Source organism: Panthera uncia, assembly GCF_023721935.1.
Source record: "Panthera uncia isolate 11264 chromosome C1 unlocalized genomic scaffold, Puncia_PCG_1.0 HiC_scaffold_4, whole genome shotgun sequence".
Classification (NCBI taxonomy): Eukaryota; Metazoa; Chordata; class Mammalia; order Carnivora; family Felidae; genus Panthera; species Panthera uncia.
The window spans coordinates 30,822,605-30,845,753 of NW_026057585.1; the positions used below are offsets into that span (position 1 = coordinate 30,822,605).

Genomic DNA, 23,149 nt, shown 5'->3' on the forward strand with positions numbered 1-23,149 from the left:
TTTTATTTGAATTATAGGATTTTTTTAATTTTTTTTTTTTTTTTTGAGAGAGAGAGAGAGCACGAGTGGGGGAGAGGCAGAGAGAGAGAGGGACAGAGGACCTGAAGTAGGTTCTGCGCTGACAGCAATGAGCCCAGTGTGGGGCTTGAACTCACAAACCGTGAGGTCATGACTTGGGCTGAAGTTGGATACTCTATCGACTGTGCCACCCAGGTGCCACTTGAATTATAGGATTTTTTTTTAAATTTTATTTTCAATTTTTAAAATTTATATCCAAATTAGTTAGCATATAGTGCAACAATGATTTCAGGAGTAGATTCTTTAGTGCCCCTTACCCATTTAGCCCATCTCCCCTCTCACAACCCCCCCAGTAACCCTCTGTTTGTTCTCCATATTTAAGAGTCTTTTATGTTTTGTTCCCCTCCCTGTTTTTATATTATTTTTGTTTCCCTTCCCTTATCTTCATCTGTTTTGTCTCCTAAAGTCCTCATATGAGTGAAGTCATATGATGTTTGTCTTTCTCTGACTGACTAATTTCACTTAGCATAATACCCACCAGTTCCATCCACTGAGATTATGTGAGATCAGTTGCAAATGGCAAGATTTCATTCTTTTTGATTGCCGAGTAATACTCCATTGTGTATGTATGTATGTGTATGTGTGTATATGTGTGTGTGTATATATATATATATATATATATATATATATATATCTCACATCTTCTTATCCATTCATCCATTGATGGACATTTGGGCTCTTTCCATACTTTGGCTACTGTTGATATTGCTGCTATAAACATGGGGGTGCATGTGTCCCTTCGAAACAGCACACCTGTATCCCGTGGATAAATGCCTGGTAGTGCAATTGCTGGGTCATAGGGTAGTTCTATTTTTAGTTTTTTGAGGAACCTCCATACTGTGTTCCAGAATGGCTGCACCAGCTTGCATTTCCAGAATTATAGGATTTTTATTTTAAACATAGGAAGTGTTTTGATTTGTCATTGGCTGTTTAATCTTACCAGTGATCTGTAGGATATTGTTACTGATCTCTAAAATAAGGCCAACTTTTAAAGCAAAGCTTTGTCAATTCTACCATGAAACTATAGGCTTTAACAGCACTGTTTTGTGGGATCACCCCCCCCACACAAATCCTAACAGTGTGATTGTGTCACTTTAAAATTGAGCACTAGGTGGCAGTATAATATTTAGGTTATCAATTTGTTCATAAATTTGACCTTGTACATTGTTTATAGTCCGCAAAGTATTAGGTTAGTAAGCTGCTGTAATAGCTGCTAAAACATGAAATTGGTTATGACTTTTATAAATTAGGATTTCAAATAGGTAGTGTTTAGATCTACTGGTATCATTTCTAGTAAAAGCTACTTTTTATGTACCATTTAAAACTGAATTCTTTCATTGTTCTTAGAAGGAATGTAAGGAAACAACCAGAAAATAGTATAGGTAGATTTGAATGAGAAAAATGAGTCAATTTGACCTGTCTTTCCTAAAGTTATTCTGGATATTGTTTATACAGTGATTCTGAAGGATGAATGTATGAATGTGCATTAAGAATCAGCTGTTCAGGGGCACCTGGGTGGCTCAGGTCATGATCTCACGGTTCATGAGTTTGAGCCCCACATCAGGCTCTCTGCTGTCAGCGCAGAGCCTGCTTCAGATCCTCTGTCCCCCTCTCTCTGCCCTTCCCCTGCTCTCTCTCCTTCTCTGTCTCAAAAACAAATAAATATTTAAAAAAAAAAAAAAAAAAAAAGAATCAACTCTAAAGATTCCAGACCCCATTTCTAGAAATTCTAGCATATTAAGAAACACAAATCTGTACTATTAACTTTACGGTTTACCATATTTTTTTATACATCTTCTGTACTTTTAGAGTTTTCATATTTCATGTCTCCAGACCTAGACTGCATAGCCTGTAGAGCAGATATCTTACGTATGTCCATCGCTCCTAGTGTAACTAGGGGCCCTCGATTCTAGGCTCGGCTCAACTAGTTAATGAGCTATGTAAGTAACTAACCAAGTTATATAATTTCTCTAAGCCTGACTTTCTTCACGTGTAAAAATAAGTCATCTCCCTGCCCCAAAACAGGGAGCAGGTACCATACATCTTAGAATTGTTAGGAATTGTTAAGAATCAAATGAAATAATGTATAAAATATATAGTATGATTTCAGTATGAGATTTCAGTGATACATTTTTTTGTGGGTGCAAGTAAGTAGGTGATTCTAAGTCTGAGATGCCATTCTTCATAACAGGTCATTTGCAAAATGTATTTGAGTGGGTCTACCATAGTGAATGCTCTTCAGCCATATCATTTTAAAGATTACTGGATTACCATCTTTAAATTTGCATTAGTGATGGGGCCCCTGAGTGGCTCACTCGGTTGAGTGTCCGGCTTTGGCTCAGGTCATGATCTCATGACTCAGCTCATGAGTTGGAGCCTGGAGCCTGCTTCATATTCTGTGTCTCCCTCTTCCCTGCTCATGCTCATGCTCTCTCTTTCTCTCTCAAAAATAAATTTTAAAAAGAATTTTTTTTAAAATAAAAAAAATAAATTTGCATTAGTGTTTCCTAAAGGAAATATTCAGGTTTAATTTAATATGTTTAAGCTATATTTTAAAATTAAGGAATATCCACTTTCAAATTCTTGCTTTAGCATCTCTTATAAGCCATCAGAGACTACCTTCTTACCTAATTTAGAATTTTTAATTAATTCAATTATTATTATTATTTTTTTAGAGACCGTGTGAGCAGGGGAGAAGGGCAGAGGGGGAGAGAGAATCTCAAGCAGGCTCCATGCTCAGCATGGAGCCCAGCATGGGGCTTGATCCCACAACCCTGGGATCCTGACCTGAGCTAAAATCAAGAGGCAAGATGCTCAACTGACTGAGCTACCCAGGCATCCCTAGAATTTTTAATGTAGATGTTACTTTAAGCATCAGAGAATTACTAACTTTACTCAGTTTACACAGCTACCCTTTGAGTGACACTGATGCTTTGAGTACTTAGGTAATTAGCTGAAGATTCCACATTTAGTAAGTGACAGAGTGGTTCAAATCCAGGTCTGTAGGACTTAGCAGGCCTGTTTCTGTTAAAGCAGTGTGCTGGGCAGGGAGAGTGAAAGAAGTATCAGATGCTGTAAGCAAGCTCTGGAGCAACTCTGGCTAGCGCGTGAAAGGGAGGAGGGTGCCTTAATACAACATAGCATGGTAAAAGCTCTATTACAGTTCTTCCAAGTTTGGTAAGAACACAAAGGAAGGAAGCAGTGATTTCCTGGGGAAATTGCTGTTGAATTTACATTGAAATATGACCATTAAGCATGAGTAAAGGTTTATGGAGGGAAGGTCATTCCAAGTGGAGGGAAAAAGAAACATGTGTCTTAGGATAGAGGCCTGAAAGTACTGGTATGTGAATGACTCAAATTATTGTGACTAAGGTTAGGATGCATCTTCCATGAGAGTTGTGGGTCTCTAGCTTAGATGCTGCTGCAAACCTGCCTGTATTTGAGGAAAAGCAAGATGTATTGACATACTCCGGGATGGAATTTACAATGCATTTTGCATTTTCCTTTACAAATGATTTTCCAAATGGTAATTATACTCTCGACTTGTACAGTTTTGTGTTTGTTTTTTAAGGGCCTAAACGTCATGAGTAAAGTACGCTTTTATGGGCTGGTCTGGGAAATTAACCATGATGTGGGTTGTTTCTAAGGGATAATTCATTTTGAGTTCTTACTCAGTTTACATTTGGGGAAGATAAAACTGTGATTTAGAGACTGGCTATAGTATTAATGGTATTTCTTTTTAAAGTATCTGTTGATCAGACTTCTCTTGAAAATTATCTTTAATCCAGGCTTTCTGATAAGAATGTTTAGTAACACTAAACCAAAAATCAGGATTCTTTGAAATATCATAAGAAGGAATGGTTAGAAAGGGGTAAATGACTGAAGAAGGTGTGAAAGCTAAAGATGCATTTCAGTTTCAGCATTAGATTTAACAAATGTAATGTGTTGACTTAAACAATTTTCCACAGTACCTTAGTATTTTTTTAATTTAAAAACTCCCAATTTGGGGGGCGCCTGGGTGGCTCAGTCAGTTAAGCGTCCGCCTTCAGCTCAGGTCATGATCTCACAGTTTGTGAGTTCAAGCCCCTCGTCGGGCTCTGTGCTGACAGCTCAGAGCCTGGAGCCTGCTTCAGATTCTGTCTCCTTCTCTCTCTGCCCCTCCCCAACTTGTTCGTGTTCGTTCTCTCTCTCTCTCTCTCTCTCTCTCTCTCTCTCTCTCTCAAAAATAAATAAATGTAAAACTTTCTGAGGGTTGAAAAAAAATTTTTTTCCCAATTTGGGGTGCATGGGTGGCTCCCTTGGTTAAGTGTCTGGTTTTGGCTCAGCTCATGATCTCACAGTTTGTGGGTTTGAGCCCCGTGTCGGGCTCAGTGCTGACAGCTCAGAGCCTGGAGCCTGCTTCAGCCTGGAGAGATTCTGTGTTTCCCTCTCTCTCTGCCCCTCCCCTACTCACACTCTGTCTCTCTCTCTCTGTCTCTCTCTCCCTCTCTCCAAAATAAATAAATATGAAAAAAAATAATTAAAAAAAAACTCCATGCTTAGGGTTTGTCCACCTTGAGTACTGCATTTTGATTATTGAACTTTTAGAGTTGGCATGTTTTGAAAAATTTTGTAGTTCAGACAAAATGGTTTTAGGTAAATCTAGCCTGTGTCCACAAGTAACTTGCAGACTGTTGTTCTAAGACTCCTACTTCTGAATTTTCTACTGGTTGTATACCAAAATGCTTAAGTAAGATCATTTTCCAGAAAGATGGCAGAAAGAATTGAAATTTGGGGTGATTCTAATACTCTTTTTTAAAATACCTTTATTAATTTAAGTTTACAATAAGAAACAAAAACGTTTTGAATCTAGGTCAGGCCTAGAAAATCACTCTCCAATATTGGCTTCCTGGCTGTTTTTAGTATGTTGCAGTATTCCCCTGCAGTGTTTAGATTGCTACTATGAGCCATTCTAGGTTTTTCTCTTGTTTTGCTTTTTGTTTTGTTTTGTTTTGTTTTAAATTTTAGAGTGCGTGAGTGGGGGATAGAGGGAGAAGGAGCCCTAAGCAGACTCCATGGTCAGTGCAGAGCCTGATTAGGGGCTCGATCCCACAACCCTGGGATCATGGCCTGAGCTGAAATCAACCAACTGAGCCACCTAGGTGTGCCCCAAGCCATTCTGGTTTTAATGTTGTACTACAAAATACCTCTGGTTGGATTTGTAGTTTATAACTTGCTTGGTTAGGAGCTTACATATCTGTCTTTGTGTACTGTTTCCTTTAGAGTATAAGGCAAAGTATACTGGTTCTACTGGACATTCTTTCTCCTCTCCTTTCTCTCATAGCTAACCCATTATTCCTTGTAGTAGTAGAGGCCACTGATCGTCCCACTCTTTCTTTAGTAATAGAATCCCTATGTTTTAACTGGGCATGTTGCTGCCCAACTGGACTGTATTTCCCAGCTTCCCTTGTAGCCAGGTATGACCATGTGATCTAACCAGTGGATTGTACATAAAACGGGTATGTACAATTCTAGATCCTGCCATAAGGAAGTGCCTCCTCTTTCTTCTTTCCACTGGCTAGAATGCAGACATGATAAAGGGAACCACCAACAGCCATATTAGGCTGGAAAATCTCATCATGATGAAGCTGGCTTATTAAAAAGATAGGAGGAGCCTGGGTCACACTAGTCTATGACTATTAACTATGGACTGTTAATGTGAGAAAGTTATAGCCTGTTTTAAGTCACTATTATTTTTGCTTTAATTACAAACCTGCCTGTATCCTTCCTAATAAATTTGTAGAGTCATACTGGGAATTTATTTTATTTGGGTCATATCTTAACTGCTAGGGACTGTGGGTACACAGAGAGACAGAATTACTGGTAGTGGTGGATTGGGAGGTTTTCCAACATGACCACCACCACTGGACATGGATTGATAGTTCTTTAGTACAGGATGAATAGGCACAAAAGTCCACATGGAGCTTCTAAAGACAGATTATTACAATGAAGAGGAGCAGTGATCCAGCGGACTGAACAAAATTCTCCTGATGTAGCTCGCTAGAAGGAAGTTATGGAAAATAAATGATTTTTGTGATCAGTGAAATAGTTTCCATAATATTTCTATTAAATGTTGTCAGAGGGGTGCCTGGATGGCCCAGTCGGTTGAGCACCTGACTCTGAATTTCAGCTCAGGTCATGATCTCATGGTTTGCGGGATTGAGCCCCCGTGTTGGGCTCCGCGCTGACAGGGCGGAGCCTGCTTGGGATTCTCTCTCCCTCTCTCTCTGCCCCTCCCTTGCACGTGCGTGCTTGCTCGCTCTCATAAATAAGTTTTTTAAAATGTCAGAAAGAAATAAGATAGCACAAGGAAACAAACACAATAAAACTGTTTGAGATAGTGATTAGCTGACAACATTCTAGGAAATTGGATCAGTAAAGCAGAGAAGAAACCTGAGACTATAAAGAGTGAATGAGAAAGTGGTAAAGACAAGATAGCCATTATGGTTCTACTTGAAGATCCAGGTGAATATTGTAAAGTATTAAAGGTACAATAGAAGAAAACGTTACATTGTACCAGAAGACCCTTAGGGTTGCAAGTCAATCCACACACCAGTGGGGAATGTATCTTTTAAACATTTAAAAAATGTTATTAGTCAAGACTTGCAAATAATCAGCCAGTAAAATTAACTCTGATTCCTTGGTTTGTTGTGTGGCAGAAAAAGGAAGTCCTAGAGCAATCTTTTTTTTTTTTAATGAATTTATACATAAATCCCACAAAATACAGTGCTTGATTCTGTTTGCTAATTGTCATGTGGAAGAACATTGATGATTATTTGCTAATAATTCTGGTTCTTCTCTTCTGAGCTACATGGCACATTTATGTTTCCATCCCCTCCAGAGTTAAGCATCATTCCTTGACTGGCTTTGGTCAAGGACATGTGAGTGGAAATGTTACTATTGGAAAGTATCTATAAGTCAGTGCATAACTTAATACATTCCCTTCCCCCTAGCATGTCTCAAGTGGCAGGAATTCTATCATCTTGAATAAGGATGGCATAGAAAGCTGTCCTACCCCTATATAGACATGTGGTATGAATAAGAAAGAAATCTTCATTTTAAGCCGCTAACCTTCTGAAATTACTTATTACTCCAGAGTAACTTAATTTATCGTAACACATAAGTACTAGAAGAATAATAACCCACAAACAACTATGGCTCGCTTTTATAATGTAAAAAGATAGTAGGTAAGAAATGCTATGGTTTGCTAAGATGACAGACATTTAATGAACTCAACACATTCTTAATAATGTAAGACACTCTGCATTGGAGTAGAATGATGTTTTAATAGATGACTATTTCAGTTCACCTGTTACTTTTCTGCATAATGTTGAAATATTGGAGACATTTCTGTTTTAAATCAAAGGCATTGTTTTGAAAGTTCTGACAAGCGCTTTAGATATAATATAGAAATGGGAGTTAAACATTGGAAGGGGAACAAGTTCTTTGCCACTGATGAGATTCTATATCTAGAATATTCAGATCAAATTTTAAAAATTAATAGTCTATTAAAAGTGGCTGAATATAAGCATATAAAATATTACAGCAATTACTAGTTAGAAAATGAGATTTTTAACAGAAAAAAATTAGATCTAGTCATAAATGTGACATACATATAATCTAAAAGATGAGTTTGAGAAAGAGTATATATATTCCCTTGTCCAAGAAGATTGTTATTCACAAAATCATGGATAGGTTTGGTGTGACTTAATTCAAAATCAACAATATTATGGTGGGAGCGAATTTTTATTTTTAATTTATTGAGGTCTAATTGCATGCAGTAAAATGCACAGATCCCAGATACACAGTTTGCATTTTGACATCTGGACACTGCATATACTGGTATAATCACACTAATCAAGGTGTTTAGACCATTTCCTTCCATTCCCAGAAGTTCCCATATGTTTCTTTCTAATCTGTTACCTCTGCCCCCCACCCCCAGCCCAGTAGCAACCACTGTACTGATTTCTATTTTCAGAGATTATTTTGCCTGTTTTTGGACTTCCTATAAAAATTTTTATTTATTTATTTGTTTTGAAAGAGACAGAGACAGCATGTGAGCAGGGGAGGGGCAAAAAGGCAAAGAGAAAAAATCCCAAGCAGGCTCCCCCTACATGGGGCTCAAACTCATGAAACTGCAAGATCATAACTCGAGCAGAAACTAAGAGTCAGACGCTTAACCAGCTTAGCCACCCTGGCGCCCCTGAACCTCCTATAACTAGAATTATATAGTAGTTTTTTTATTTTTTATTTTTTATTATTTTTTTTAGTAATTGACTTTTTTCGGGCTCAGCATATAGTTTTTGAATGCATTTACATCACTGCATGTATCAGTAGTTTATTTGTGGAGGGATATCCCATTGTATACATTTTCCTGTTAACACACATTTGGGTTGTTTCCAGTTTTTAGCTAATATGAGTAATGCTGCTGTGAAGATTCTTGTATGAGACTTTCTGTCTCGTGTTCATTTTACAAAAATTAGTGTTTGGTTGAGAACATAACTGGTAAACATTTCTATGTTTTTCCTGTTTGTGGAACATTAAAGGATATGGGAGGTTGTGTGTGTGTGTGTGTGTGTGTGTGTGTGTGTGTGTGTGTGTATTGGCAGGCTTCTTTGCTGAAGGTTGATTATACACTTACCCTTGAAAAGACTGTATTGCAGTTTCCTTCCAGAGCATCTTTTAAAATGCTGCCTCATTTAGGTTTCTTCAAATGAAAATCCTTTATGCACTCTGATTTTTCTGAATGGTCTGCCCTATTTTGTTACTCGTGCACTTAATCTGGTGCTCTAGTTATAGTTTCATGATGTGCTATTTGAGTTATTTTGGAAATTTTATTTCTTATAAATGCTATGTTTTGAGCAGTAAAATATAAAAAGAGGGAATGTCTCTTAGCACAAATCACAGATTGTTGAATGAGTCATGTAGATTGTTCCCACGTATGTGGAAAAATTACATCACTACCCGGTTCTGGCTTTTCTATTTATACTGTCCTAGGCCAACTCCCGCCACCCCCCTTTTTTCCCTAATCCATCTTGTCTTTCTAAAGGCAGTGCAAAGCAACCAATAAAAGAGACTCTTGGTAGGTTTTTGGGGGGCCAAAAGGAAAATGGTATGAAATAAAGTATTAGCCAAGATGTTTCATCTTTAGATTTCTAGAGAGACTTAAAAAGATGTGAGCATACCTACCTGCCTTTTCATATACCGTGTTCTCTTAATTCATTCATTAAACAAATTAATGATGACATTTGAGTTTTTATTTGAACTTAGATTTTTGCAAGTAACTCCAGATATGAAGGCCACAGTTTTTTGTTATGTGCATGTTTGTGTATTTTTGTTTTTTGACTAGGAAAGTTAGATATAGTGTGTGGAGACATCATAGTATCCCTTTAATTGTCAGATGCTATTAAAGGGGCTGACCTGTTTAAAAAATCTTGTTTTGGTGTTTATGATGTGGATTTGGTGAACAGAGCTTTTCATGGAACAGGCACAATATGATCTAATTTTAATTTAAGGAAAAAACATACACATGAATTAAAAAGGCAGAAAGTACATATACCAAAATATTTACAGTGGCTTTCCCTAGTGTTGAGAATACAGGTAGTTTTGTTTTGCATACACACAAACACACACACACACACACACACACACACACACACACACATTTGTAAGCAGGCATTATTATAATTCTGTTATGAAAAGGAAGAAAAATCAGTCTTTTTAAATTGGTCTCTGAGATACAGGCCTTGTTTAGTTAGTATTACAGTGAGACTTCAGTCCATAATTACAGGTTTTGTTACTTTCAGGTAAGTTTTTAAAATCTTAATTTATATAATTAGAATTGGTTCCCAAGTTTAGTGATGTTTATTTTTTTGAGAGGGAAGCAGAAAAATCCATCATGACAGTCCCATCCATTTAACCTTCTTTTGCTCTTATTTGGGGCCACCTGCTCAATCTCTCATCTCCTGAAGTTGCCTTATAAACTGATCTGCCTGCTTCTGCTTTCCTTGGCCATTCTTACTACATACGGGTAGGGCAGATGGGGACCCTGCCTCTCATCTCAGTTCCCTTGTAACAGGAAATAGTCCAAGTGATATCTGATTACTCCCAAGTGTTTTGAGTGTTCAAAGAAATATAAATTATTCCAGAACCATCAGGAATGATTCTGTTGCACATTTACCTCCGTCCTTAAATAAAGCAGTAAGATTAGATTAAGATTACTATACTTGGTTCATAAGCATTTTAATTAATGTACTACATAGACAGTATCTCAGAGGATTTAGCAGAGTTTACGTTGAGTTCCTTCCTTCTTTTCTCTTTGCTGTCCTTCTGGTCATATACCTGTAGCGGAGCACTCTGCTACTGTTAAAGTCTCAAAAGGAGGGAGATGTCAGAAGATGTGTCAAACTATTTTCATTTTCCTAGTAGTAGATAGCTAATATCAGGCACTCACCTTGAACTTTTTAATCACTTTACATGCAGGTGCTGTACCTGTTTTGGCTTATTTAATCTTTATGATCTTTAGACTGTGAGGTTATTAGGGAGATTTAAAGCTGAGAAATGCCATGATTTGTCCAAGGCTAAGTGGCAAATGGTACAGTCCGTGCTCGTAACCATTATATTAATTGACTGTCACCAGAAGCTCTTTTAATTGCTGAGTTAACTAATTTCTGCCATTTCTTTCTCCTTTCTCTTTAGGCAACAATGAAAATGGTCTGGTTCCTGCTCTCAGTTTTGTCACACTTTGGTGGAAAAGCTCATGTTTTACAAATCCAGTATAGAACAGTCTTTGGGATCAGTTGCACATTTCCATTCTAGTTGTGTCATCTTACACAAATTTTATTTCTAAAGTGGCAGTAAAAGTGGTACCTACCTTTATCAGACTGGGAGGATTAACAGAGAACATTTACACAGTGACTAGCGTGGGCAGCTGTTCAGTGGTAATAACTCTTGTCGCTGTGGAGATGTTACGAGCTACTGAGCATTCCCCCCAAAGCAGTGATCAACCAAATCTGTTCCTATTTAGTTTCCTAGCGTGACCTATTTTACCACTGGCCCTTTGCTTAAAAAGAAAATACCTACCTGGTTTTCTTCTCACTAATTCTAGGCTTAACATTTTACTCTGTATAAATTATTTAGCCAGAAATATTTTTTTCATTTAGTAGTTACTAAAACATAAGTTTCAGCTTAGTTCTTTGCAAAACATTTCCCATGAAAGCTTAATTTTTTTTTTTATATGAAACTGTGTGCATTAATACCATTGTGAAAAGCGCTTTCTGGTTTTTTCTATGTCCCTTGCAAATTTTGGTTTTGAATCACATTTATCTTTGTATAACATATGAATAGCTTTATTTTGCTGTGTGTGTTTATTTTGACTAATACTTTTTTCTTCCAAAAGTTAGAATATGACTAATCAAAGCATAATGTCTAAAAAGGGTTATTGGCCTGGCATCATAGTTAAAGGAACGCTTTAGGACAGATGTCTGAGACCTGATACTTAAGCTGGAGCCTAGATGTCCATGTTGAGATTTCCTAGGAATAAAAGCGCCTGAGTTGGGCATTAAAGAGTGTTCAGTAGATCCTATTTAGACTTGTGCTTGTATTTTTAGGTGACCGAGTTATTGACGTGGGGTCTGAATGGAGAACTTTCAGCAATGATAAAGCAACAAAAGATCCATCTCGAGTTGGAGACTCTCAGAATCCTCTACTGAGTGACGGAGATTTGTCAACCATGATTGGCAAGGTAATAAATCCGCTCAACAGGAAGTAGCAAGTATGGACTAACCAAAGACCTGGGGGTTTTGGAAACTTTGCAAAAGTATCAGTCACTGCCCCGTGAGGAATCTTGACCTGAGAATGAGATTTACCAGTCATACTGTTGTGGAATGATTATTCCCTTACACATATCTTCCACACAGATCAAAATTACAGTCTTTATATCTTAGGCCCTTGTTTTCATGAAGCACATTTCGCCCAAAAATTGAATGTAGAATGATCTTTATGAGGTCTTATTGATATGTTCCTTGAATATTATAAATGTCTTTTCTTTCCCCCCCACATTACCTAAGATAATTGTAGGTCAGCATAGCCTGTTTTCTAATATTGGTGAATTTATGACCTACCTAAATGACGTATAAAGCTTCACACTCCTCATCAGTGAAGTGAGAATAAGAGTACTTCATAGAAACATTGAGGGTTACATGGGAACGTATTGTAAAGTGTTTATAACAACATGTAGTGTGTATTCAGTAAATGGTAGTGGCTGCTATTAGATAAGGCAGTAGTGTAATCTGTCTGGCAGCCTGGCTCTTTTTTGCTCTTTTATCTGAATTGGAAGTAGTGGGGGCAATATTCAAGAAAACTAATCAAGTGATGCTGTTTCAGAACTTCATCTATACCACTGCATAGTCTGTTTTTAAGAAAGTGTTCTGAAAAGGCAAGTTATTAATTATTTTTTCATGCTCTATAAAGTACATATAAAATTTGAAAAGTGGTATAGGCTTTGAAAAAAGCTGATAGTATCTTAAGTAGGTGATTTCTGCATTTGCTTTAGCCTTACAGGCTGAGTAAAAAGCATACTGAGGACATCTTAAAATCTAAGATCACAGCTAATGGACACTGCAACTTCTTTTAGTGTTTGTTTTTTAATAGGAAATACATGACTCATACACAAATGTAAAAAGAACACAATAAATTTTCTCTTGACCCCAAACTCAGTTCCCACCACAACCCTCTTTCCCTGTCAAAAACAGGATAACCACTATCACTTGTTTTCTCCTGTATCCTTTGACCGTTGTTTATGCCTACCCTGCAGAAATTCTTAAGATGCTACATTTGTCATACACTGAATTTCTGTATGTATTTGGGAATATTTCTGGACATTCTGTCCTTTCTCTGTCCTGGCCTAGTCAGTCACATGTCACACCACACTGTGTTAATATCTAGTAGTATTAGTTTTTCCTCGTTGCTCTTCTTTCTTAGCATTTTCTTCACTAGTCTTTTCCATTTAAAGGTTAGGATCACTTTGTTAAAAAAAAAAAGTTGGTATTTTCAGTGAGGTTTTGGTTAGACTTATTTGCAAGTTGACTTAGGGAAAGTAGACTTCTTCCTGTCCAGAAACATAGTATGCTTTTCCACTTCCTTAAGTCATGTGTGTCCTTCAGAGGATGTTTTCTTCATAAGGGTCTTGAATGTTTAAGTTGATTCCTAGATACGTATCTTTTTTGTTGTTTTGTATTGGCGCTTTTGTTTTTCATTGTCTTCTGTTTGGTTATACGTATGAAGGCTATTGATTTCTATTCATTTTGACCTTGCCTCTAATGAATTCTATTATTTTTAGCAGTTTTACAGTGATTTTGAGTGTTCTAAGTATATAAAAAGACTACCTGCAAATCGTTTACCACTTCCTTCTCAAATTAGTACTTCTAATTTTTCTCTTGCCTAATTTTAAAATAATTACACCAGTATAGTTAATATAAGTTTTGTCTAATTACATTATGTAATTATAATTACATTATATTGGCTAGTTTTCCTAGTACAGGGATACCTTAGAGATGCTGCGGGTTTGGTTCCAGACCACCACAGTAACACAAATATTCCAATAAAGAGAGTCAAATGCCTTTTTGTAGCTTCCCAGTACATATAAAAGTCATACTTATGCTGTACCGTAGTCTATTAAGTATGCAGTAGCATTATGTAAAAAAAAAAAAAAAAATGCATATGCCTTAATTTAAAAATACTGTATTGCTAATAACCATAATGTGAGCTTTCAGCAAGTTACAACCTTATTGCTGGTACAGGGTCTTGCCTCGATGTTGATGGTTTCTGAAGGGTAGGTGACTGTGGCAAATTTTTTTTAAAGTTTATTTATTGATTTTGAGAGAACACACATGTGCATGTGTGAGCAGGGGAGGGGTAGAGAGGGGGAGAGTGAGAATCTCAAGTAGGCCCTGTGCTGTCAGCGCAGAACCCAACGCGAGGCTTGATCCCATGACCGTGAGTGAGATCATGACCTGAGCAGAAATAAGAGTCAGACATTTAACGGAGCCACCCAGATGTCCTGGCAATTTCTTAAAATGAGACAGTAATGAAGTTTGCTCTGTCAATTGACTATTCCTTTTCACAAGTGATTTCTCTGTAGCTTGTGATGCTGTTTGATAGTGTTTTACCCACAGTAGAACTTCTCTGAAAATTGGGAGTCAGTCCTCTCAAACCCTGCAGCTGCTTTATCAACTAAGTTTATGGAAGTCCTAGATGGCATCTTCTTCCAGTAGAAGGCTGTAAATCTGTTTGGTGTAGCCGCCTTCATGAATTCTCTTAGCTGGATCTTCTGGATAACTTGCTGCAGCTTCTACATCTCCTGCTGCTTCACCTTGCACTTTCTGTACTATAGACAGCTTCTTTTCCTTAAACCTCACTAACCAACCTCTGCTAGCTTCCAAATTTCTCCTGCAGCATCCTCACCTCTCTCCACCTTTATAGAAAGGAATAGAGTTAGGGCCTTGCTCTGGGATTAGGCTTTGGGGATTGTTGTGGCTGGTTTGACTTTCTGTGCAGACTTCTAAAACTTTTTCCACATTAGCAATACGGCTGTTGCGTTTTCTTATCATTGGTGTGTTCACTGGAGTAGCACTTTTAATTTTCTTCAAGAACTTTCCCTTTGCATTCACAACTTGGCTGTTTGGCACAAGAGCCCTGTCGTTTGGCCTGTCTCAGCTTTTGACATGCCTTCCTCACTACGCTTAACATTTCTAGCTTTTGATTTAAAACGAGAAACATAGGACTATTCCTTTGACTTGAACATGGAGAGGCCATTATGGGGTTATTAATTAGCCTGATTTCAGTATTGTGTCTCAGGGAATAGGGAGGCCTGAGGAGAGGGAGAAAGGCGGGGGGACCAGCTGCTCAGTGGCGCAGTGAGAACATGCAGATTTATTAAGTTTCCCGTCTTAGAAGTGTGCAGTTTGCAGAGTCCCAAAACAATTACGAGAGTAACATCAAAGATCACTGATCACAGATCACCATAATGAATAAGTTTGAAATATTGCAAGAATGTGACATAGAGATCTGGAGTCAGCAAATGCTGTTGGAAAAATGGTGCCAAGAGACTTGATCAATGTAGGGTTGCTACAAACCTTCAATTTGTTAACAACAACCACCACCACCACCACCCCAATAACAAAATACAGTCTCTGCTAAATGCGGTAAAGTGAAGCACAGTAAAACAGAGCATGCCTTTTTTCTCCATTAATCGTTGTTCTGGCCTAAGCCTGGAGGAGTGATTTTCTAATAAGCACCACCCACTCATTTGTAGTATTTTGCGAGTTCTTCTCGAAAAATGGCTTTTGAATTTTGTTTGCCTGCCTTTATAGCACCTTTGGAGAAGATCCTTCAATTTTTCTCCCTAGGTCTGTTAATGTGACAGTTTGTGTTATTGGCTTCTCTCACAGATACTCATTTAAACCATCTTAACCTGGTATTTGTTCTACTAAGGAATAGGGAGGAGCCACAGGGTAGATTTCTTGGGCATATGGAGTCAGATCATGTGAGTTATGTTTTCTTAGAAATGTCGGTTCATTCTTTGAAAACTTTTTTTGCATAAAGTTATAAAACTTTGTTTTACAGGGTACAGGAGCTGCAAGTTTTGATGAATTTGGCAATTCTAAGTACCAAAATCGGAGAACAATGAGTAGTTCTGATCGGGCAATGATGAATGCTTTCAAAGAAATCACTACTATGGCAGACAGAATCAACCTCCCTCGAAATATAGTTGTAAGTTCTTGTCTGTCTTCTTTAAGCCATTCTGGCATTGACTTAGCATAATTTAATGAACATATGAAATTTTGATATTGCAACTAATTAAATGGCCTAGAGTTAATTAAACTTCGCTTCTTTGCTTTAAAGGATCGAACAAATAATTTATTCAAGCAAGTGTATGAACAGAAGAGCCTGAAGGGAAGAGCTAATGATGCCATAGCTTCCGCTTGTCTCTATATTGCCTGTAGACAAGAAGGGGTTCCTAGGACATTTAAAGGTAAGTTTTTAGTTGCGAAGATAAAAATGTTTTCTATGTTAAAGTAACAGACTGAAGTCAAGGAGCTTTGACACTACGTAGCTGAGTCATGTCTTCCTGGTTACCTCCAGTAATCCATCTTTGTATCATTTCCAGATGCCTCCTTATTTTGTTCCTTGACAGAAGATCTTAGCCATGTTCTTTTCCAGCTGTTTTAGTCATTCTAGTCCACGTAAGCTCCGTGTTCTTTGCTCGTGAGATCTTCTGACTGACTTCATCTTGTGGGCTTTGAGGCCTGGCTTCGTAGGCCAGAGTAAGCCTTTGTTACCAAGCGTGTACCCTTGATGCATGGAAAACCATTTCCACTCCTAGCACAGGTCTCTACAGGTGAGGGAATCAGGCCTTAGAAAACATTCTCGAGGTTTACAATTTGCACTTTTACACTTAAGCTGAAGGCTTTGGGAGAACTCGTATTTTTGTCCAGTTTGCAGTCACGAATACATGACAGCCTATTGGCTGTGACGCTCACACTGACTTGCCCTCCAGAGTTCGTTTTAGCTTAAGATTTTCATTACCTTTCATTCATCAGTGAGTACTTTACGATGCGGCAGTGGCTTTTATCATCATCATCGTTTTTATTATTACAACTAAAACGAAGGCTTTTGGTCTGAAAGTGTTTGGTAGTTTAGTATTTAGAATAACAGGGTCGAATATTTGATCTCATGTTATTATGCCTATAATCCCAGGGGTTGCATGTACATGTGACATTGGGTAGCTTGAGAAGTACGCTTTAGCTTTGAGGTTTTTTGTTTTTTTTTTCCCGTGATAGACATACTTCTTATAACAGATTAATACATAAATATCAACAAAGTTTGGATTAGAGGAAACTTAACTTGTTTGAATTGAAATTTCAGAGAAGTTAATATTTTGAGATATTAAGAACCTACATTTAACTTGTTTGAAAGACTTCTTTACAGCTAAAGTAAAAATGGTATGTTGTATACCATGCATGTATATATATACACACCATGTATACTATATATGAGTTTTGGGTGGACAGTATTATACATTTGACCCTTGAACAACACGAATTTGAACTGTGTGCATCCACTTATACACTGATTTTTTTTTATATAGTACTGTAGTTGCTCTTATAATATCCTTAATATTTTCTTTAGCTTACTTTATTATAAAAACAGTCTATAATACGTATACAAAATCAGTGTTGACTGTTATCGATAAGGCTTCCTGTCGATAATACACTATTGGTAGTTAAGTTTTGGGGGAATAAAGAGTTCTCTGTGGAGCTGTGACTGTGCTGGGGGTTGGCACCCCCTAACCCGAGTTGTTCAGGGGTCAGCTGTAATTTGACGTCTGTAATCACTATGAAGTAATCACTAAAAGTCTAGTTACCATCCATCATCAGACAGTTGCCTCCCTTCACTTGTTTTGTCTACTCCCCAAGTCCTTTCTCCTCTGGTAATCGCCAGTGTGCTGTCTGTATCCATGAGTTTTTGTTTCATTTGTCTGTTTTGGTTTTTTTGGATTCCACTTACAAGGGAAACCATTTGTCTTTCTCGGGCTCATTTCACTTAGCATAATACCCTCTAGGCCCATCCATGTTGTTGCAAATGACAAGATTTCATTCTTTTTTTATGGCTGGGTAGTATCCATCGTGTTTATATAGCACCTCTTCATCCATCTCTCCACTGATGGACATTTGGATAGTTTCCATTTCTTGCCTTTTGTAAATGTTGCATTGAACGTAGGGGTGCATATATCTTTTTGAATCAGTGTGTTAGTATTCTTTGTATGAATACCCAGAAGTGGAATAGCTGGATCATACGGTTTTTCTGTTCTTAGTGTTTTGAGGGGCTCCATAGTGGCACCAATTTACATTCCCACCAACGGTGCATGAGGGTTTCCTTTCCCCCACATCTTCTCCCCTAAGACTCGCTATTTCTTGTCTTTTTGAAAATAGCCATTCTGACCAGCATGTGCTGATATCTCGTTGTGGTTTTGATTTGCATTTTCCTATGATTAGTGATGTCGAGCATCTTTTCACATGCCTGTTGGCCATCCGCATGTTGTCTTTGGAAAAGTATCCATTCAGATCCCCTGCCCATTTTTTAATCAGGCCATTTAAAGCATAATTGCATTTTTGCAAATAGAATATATTTTACAATCAGAAATGATTTTTTAGTGAACCATATGACTTATGTGGATTTAAATTTTTTTTTTTTTTTTCAGAAATATGTGCCGTGTCACGAATTTCTAAGAAAGAAATCGGTCGATGCTTTAAACTTATTTTGAAAGCTCTAGAAACCAGTGTGGATTTGATTACAACCGGGGACTTCATGTCCAGGTTTTGTTCCAACCTTTGTCTTCCTAAACAAGTACAGATGGCAGCTACACACATAGCCCGTAAAGCTGTGGAATTGGACTTGGTTCCTGGAAGGAGCCCGATATCTGTGGCGGCGGCAGCCATTTACATGGCCTCACAGGCCTCCGCTGAGAAGAGGACCCAAAAAGGTAGGATTCTTTCTCAGGAAGGGCAGTGATGAAACTGAAGTTTTAGTGTGTCATTGTATTTCCATTTTAGGTACAAAGCAGGTAAATATCCCAAACCCACATTTAAGAGGCAGTTTCTTAGAGTCAAAACTGACAAGCAAAATACTACATTTTCTTAAGTGGCTCATAAACAAAAATATTTGTGGAGTTGTAACTCTGTGTATGACATGCTTTGTTCCCATTCACTTTAAGAATTGAGTTTGTCCATTTTTCATTTCTAGAAGTTGTTTTTGTCCCACCTAAACATTATTTTGAATAGTTCTCTTTTCCCCTCAAAACTTAACCAAATTTTTTTATATCTTAAGAGGTGGGGGCCATGCCTGTTTCCTGCTGTCCGGCGTGGCCCGCACAGCTCGGCACATGGGAAATTTGTGCTGATCGGCAGCTGTAACATTCCTCGAAGCCTCTTCTCTTTCTCCTTTCATATGTTACTCACTTTCTTAATGAAGATCCTGATAGAAGTAGTTCAGCCTTCTAGTATATGTGCTGCCAAAGTGAGCACAGTAGTTCAGCCTTCTAAAGCCAGTTTTGAGTTTACTGTCATAGGGGAACTTTCAAACAGAAGTCCTAAGTGAATTTCTTTACAAGCATGTATTCATCAATTACTTCTCTGATCCTTAAAAAGATGCATAAAGAAAAAGGAGCAGTCAGTTCAAAATTGAAAAGGTAGCGAAATTCCTTGCTGCGATGACTGTACTACCCTACTCAGAACAGCCTTTCGCCTCAGCTTAGGCCGTATGTTTCTATATTAATAAAAGTAATACATCACATAGAAGAATGATTAGAAGGAAGCCAGCCATTGGTTATCCGTTCCCTTTGGCCTCCAGTCATATTTTTAAAGGAAATTTTGAGTCTTCTGGTAAAATTGAGAAGTTGAAGCAAAGCAGATTGTCCTTACCTTTATTCCTACTTGTAAAGTTTGTTCTAATCAACACAGAAATAGTGATCTTGGCACTTTGTTACATGAAGTTCTTTGTTTTTAAGGCCCCTTTCTTCCCTTCCCAGCGGCCGGTTGGCGTTCACTGGTATCTGTGTCTAGAGGATAAGAAACTTACAATTAGCTCGTTGCACAGTGATGGCAGGCATCCACACTGAAAACTCGTAAAACCTTATGATTTGAACTGTGGAAAGGTTATGGTAAAATGAGTTTGTTTTAAAGCCTGTCTTTTAAAACTCCATTTCGTTTAAGTATTTATAACCCAATACTTGTCAAGTGGCAGTCCTTTGGGACTTTTTAATAAAAAGGAAGAAAGGTGACAATGACTTTGAAGGGTAAACGTGGATCTACTGTACACTAGAAATACTCGTGAGCTCCCTGTGCTCAGTGTTCTGTGTTTGCAAGAGTGGAAGCTTCCCATTGTGCTAGAACGTACAGCTGTATCAAGTAGCTGTGTACTATCTGAGGTACGAAGTAGACAGAAGAGGTTGTGGAACTATTTCTAGTACGATTCCCTTTTAGCTTGAACCTTTTAACCAGAGAACCTCTTAACAGAATTAACTAGAAGTTAATTAGAAGAGGAACTTTTATTATTTTTTTTTTTTTTTTAAATTTTTTTTTCAACGTTTTTTATTTATTTTTGAGACAGAGAGAGACAGAGCATGAACGGGGGAGGGGCAGAGAGAGAGGGAGACACAGAATCAGAAACAGGCTCCAGGCTCCGAGCCATCAGCCCAGAGCCTGACGCGGGGCTCGAACTCACGGACCGTGAGATCGTGACCTGGCTGAAGTCGGACGCTTAACCGACTGCGCCACCCAGGCGCCCCTAGAAGAGGAACTTTTAAAAATAGCAATGATGATGTGAGTTTCTTCATAAGAATGTATTCATGGGTTACTCCCGGGATCCTCAGAAAGACTTCCTGTCTTTCTAGATACTAGATCCTATGGCTAGTATAATTGTTACCACTCATGGTGCTGTGCCCTGGGCATTATTCCAATGTTTTACATCTAGTGAATCTTTTCCTACTACTGTGACAGCCCTTTGACGTAATAAGGGCTCCTACCTCATTATTGTTACTAACTGTAGCCCTCCATTCTGCCTCTTCGTATGGACTTCCATCGTCAGGTTTTAAAAATCAACATTTCTCGTTTTCTCACTGTGGCTTTTATATTACCGTATCTCACAAACTGGAATGCAGGTAGTGGAAGGGAGATAGGATGGAAGTTATCCTTAATATGTTGATTTCCGTCTTTTAGAAATTGGAGATATTGCTGGTGTCGCTGATGTTACAATCAGACAGTCCTACAGGCTGATCTATCCTCGAGCTCCAGATCTGTTTCCTACAGACTTCAAATTTGACACCCCTGTGGACAAACTACCACAGCTGTAAATCGAGGCAGCTGATGTCAAACTCCTGTGAACACTGAACTCGGCCTGTTGTACATAGCCTATACCAAGTGCTGGATTGAGCCTTTCTTTAATAAGGAAAAACAAAAGACATGGTACGCATTCCAGGGCTAAATATTAATTGCTTGGCATTCTGTATGTATATACTAGTGAAACATATTTAATGATTTAAATTTCTTATTGAATTTGCTTTCTTTTGTAGCAACCTAGGAAACTGTATTTTGGAAGATATTTGAAATTATGTAATTCTTGAATAAAACGTTTTTCAAAACTAAAGTTTTTGTTATAATTACATGTTACATGTAATTTATAATTACAAATAATGCATATCATTGCAGCTAATAAAGCTGATAGAGGTTCTCGTTTTGTTTTTTTCCATTTATAGATTTAGGTGTTTTTTTGTATAACAAAGTCAGAGGTTTGGGGAACCACTTTTGACATCAAGAACATCGGGGGGCCTGTGTGAATTCTTAACTGTACATATAGAACAGTAAGAAGTGAACTGGACCTTGAAAGGCACTGGCTTGAGAGATATAAAAACATTCCTGTGTTTTTCCTCAGTGAGCTTATGGAGCAGAGAAGATGAAATCTGTTGGCCTACCAACATCAATTTTTGGATGTTACCATTTCGTAACTATTTTTACTTACTGATATAAAGAATATTTAAAATGGAGGTTATTGGGCCTCGGAATGTCTGGTAATTTTTCTAGTAAGTACGCCCCCTGTAGGTGATTGGGATGTGAAGGTGTTCATTGTAAGCAAAGACCAATAAAATGTTGCCCTTTTACCAACTAGCTTACAAGGGGACTCGAATCCATGCTAGACACACACCACTGTAGACAGCACTGCCTCAGAGCAGGTGTACGGTTCTGACACGTAACGAGCTTAGCACCGGGTTAGAAGTACATCTCCTGTTGCAGCCTAGTAGGGGGATTCAGACTCTAGTCCAAAAAGGGGCTTGCGCCTCTAGAGGATCAGACCTTCTCTCGTTTCTGTTGGCCACGGAATGGGGATGACTGCTGGGCCAGGAAGACAAATGCTGTTTCTCCCTTGTACAAAATCTGCGACACGCAAACGGCACTACTCAAAGCCGGGGGAGAACACCAGAGAAGTAAACGCAAGCACACTATCACCAAATACGGGATCGCAAGGCTCGTGAGGACTCCAGGCAGAACTCATCCCACCCAGCATGAAACTCAGGACAAGAAATCTTAGGTCAGTCAGTGTCTCCCTCGGCACCCCCATCTTTGGTCCCCAGCACTGCACCTCTGCATTTTTCCAAGTACAGACTGAGAGCAGGGGTCCTCCCCTCTGTTCTCCCCAGTTTATAGCGACTGACCACAAAACTTCCCATCCACTGAAGACTTTTCACTGCAAGCTGCAACCAGTTAACTAGATCTTAAAATAGTCATTTTTGCTATTATCATAAGTACATGCACATTATAGAACATTTGGAAAATGCATAACGATAGCACCCAGAAGCCACTTAGGAGTGAGCACCGGTATTTTGGTATTTTTTTCTTTCCTGCTGTTGTGCTGTGTTTTATTTTTAAAACATAGTTGGCAGTTCAGGTATACTAATATGATTAGTATTTTCATTTTACTGGCTACAAAAATGTATTTGATAACTAGAAAAATGGAGATAAGCATAAAGGGGATTAAAAAACCTAGCCCCTACCAGTCTGCTGTGTCAACATTTTGGTCTATTTTTTGTGTTCTATACATTGAAAGAGCTTAGATCAGTAGAACTGATTTTAAAGATTAATCTGGGGGGCAGAAGGTATATTTGGGGGATGTAATTTATATTCTGGTAGATAACCTCTGAAAATAAAATTCTAGTTTTAAAAACTCTATGCCACCCAGATGGTTTGATCAGTTTAACTCAATTGCAGATATTGAAAGAAGTACCTCATCAAGAGCTAAAGTAGCAGGGTCACTTGTTCTTTCCTCGTACCCCAGGCCTCAGAGCATGTGTGTCCTTGATAGGGACAGCTGTGTTTGGAAGTGATGCATTGTTAATGACCCTGTTGAGGAGTCATTTCATCTGACCACTAGAACATTTTCACTTAGGGAAGGGGGGCAATCCACAGCAATGCAACATTTT

The 23,149-nt window shown here is 38.2% G+C and overlaps 2 protein-coding genes across 8 annotated transcripts in view; one reads left to right on the plus strand and one right to left on the minus strand.

The window, feature by feature from the left end:
- The window catches only part of GTF2B (general transcription factor IIB), a 33,566-nt gene extending 11,359 nt beyond the window's left edge, over nucleotides 1–22,207 (plus strand). Inside the window, exons 3-7 of the mRNA XM_049616847.1 lie at nucleotides 11,727–11,860; nucleotides 15,742–15,888; nucleotides 16,021–16,150; nucleotides 18,380–18,661; nucleotides 20,895–22,207. Of these exons, the coding sequence (XP_049472804.1) occupies nucleotides 11,727–11,860; nucleotides 15,742–15,888; nucleotides 16,021–16,150; nucleotides 18,380–18,661; nucleotides 20,895–21,028 (827 nt within the window). The 3' untranslated portion in view covers nucleotides 21,029–22,207. The remainder of the gene's footprint in view (nucleotides 1–11,726; nucleotides 11,861–15,741; nucleotides 15,889–16,020; nucleotides 16,151–18,379; nucleotides 18,662–20,894) is intronic.
- PKN2 (protein kinase N2) overlaps nucleotides 16,228–23,149 on the minus strand; it is a 163,456-nt gene continuing 156,534 nt past the window's right edge. For 6 of the 7 annotated variants that reach the window (XM_049616845.1, XM_049616844.1, XM_049616841.1 and 3 more), the window contains one exon: nucleotides 19,546–19,735. The gene's annotated coding sequence lies outside the window, so the exon portion shown is untranslated. Of the gene's footprint in view, nucleotides 19,317–19,545; nucleotides 19,736–23,149 lie in introns of those variants that run through there. The other variant, XM_049616842.1, reaches the window with a different exon arrangement.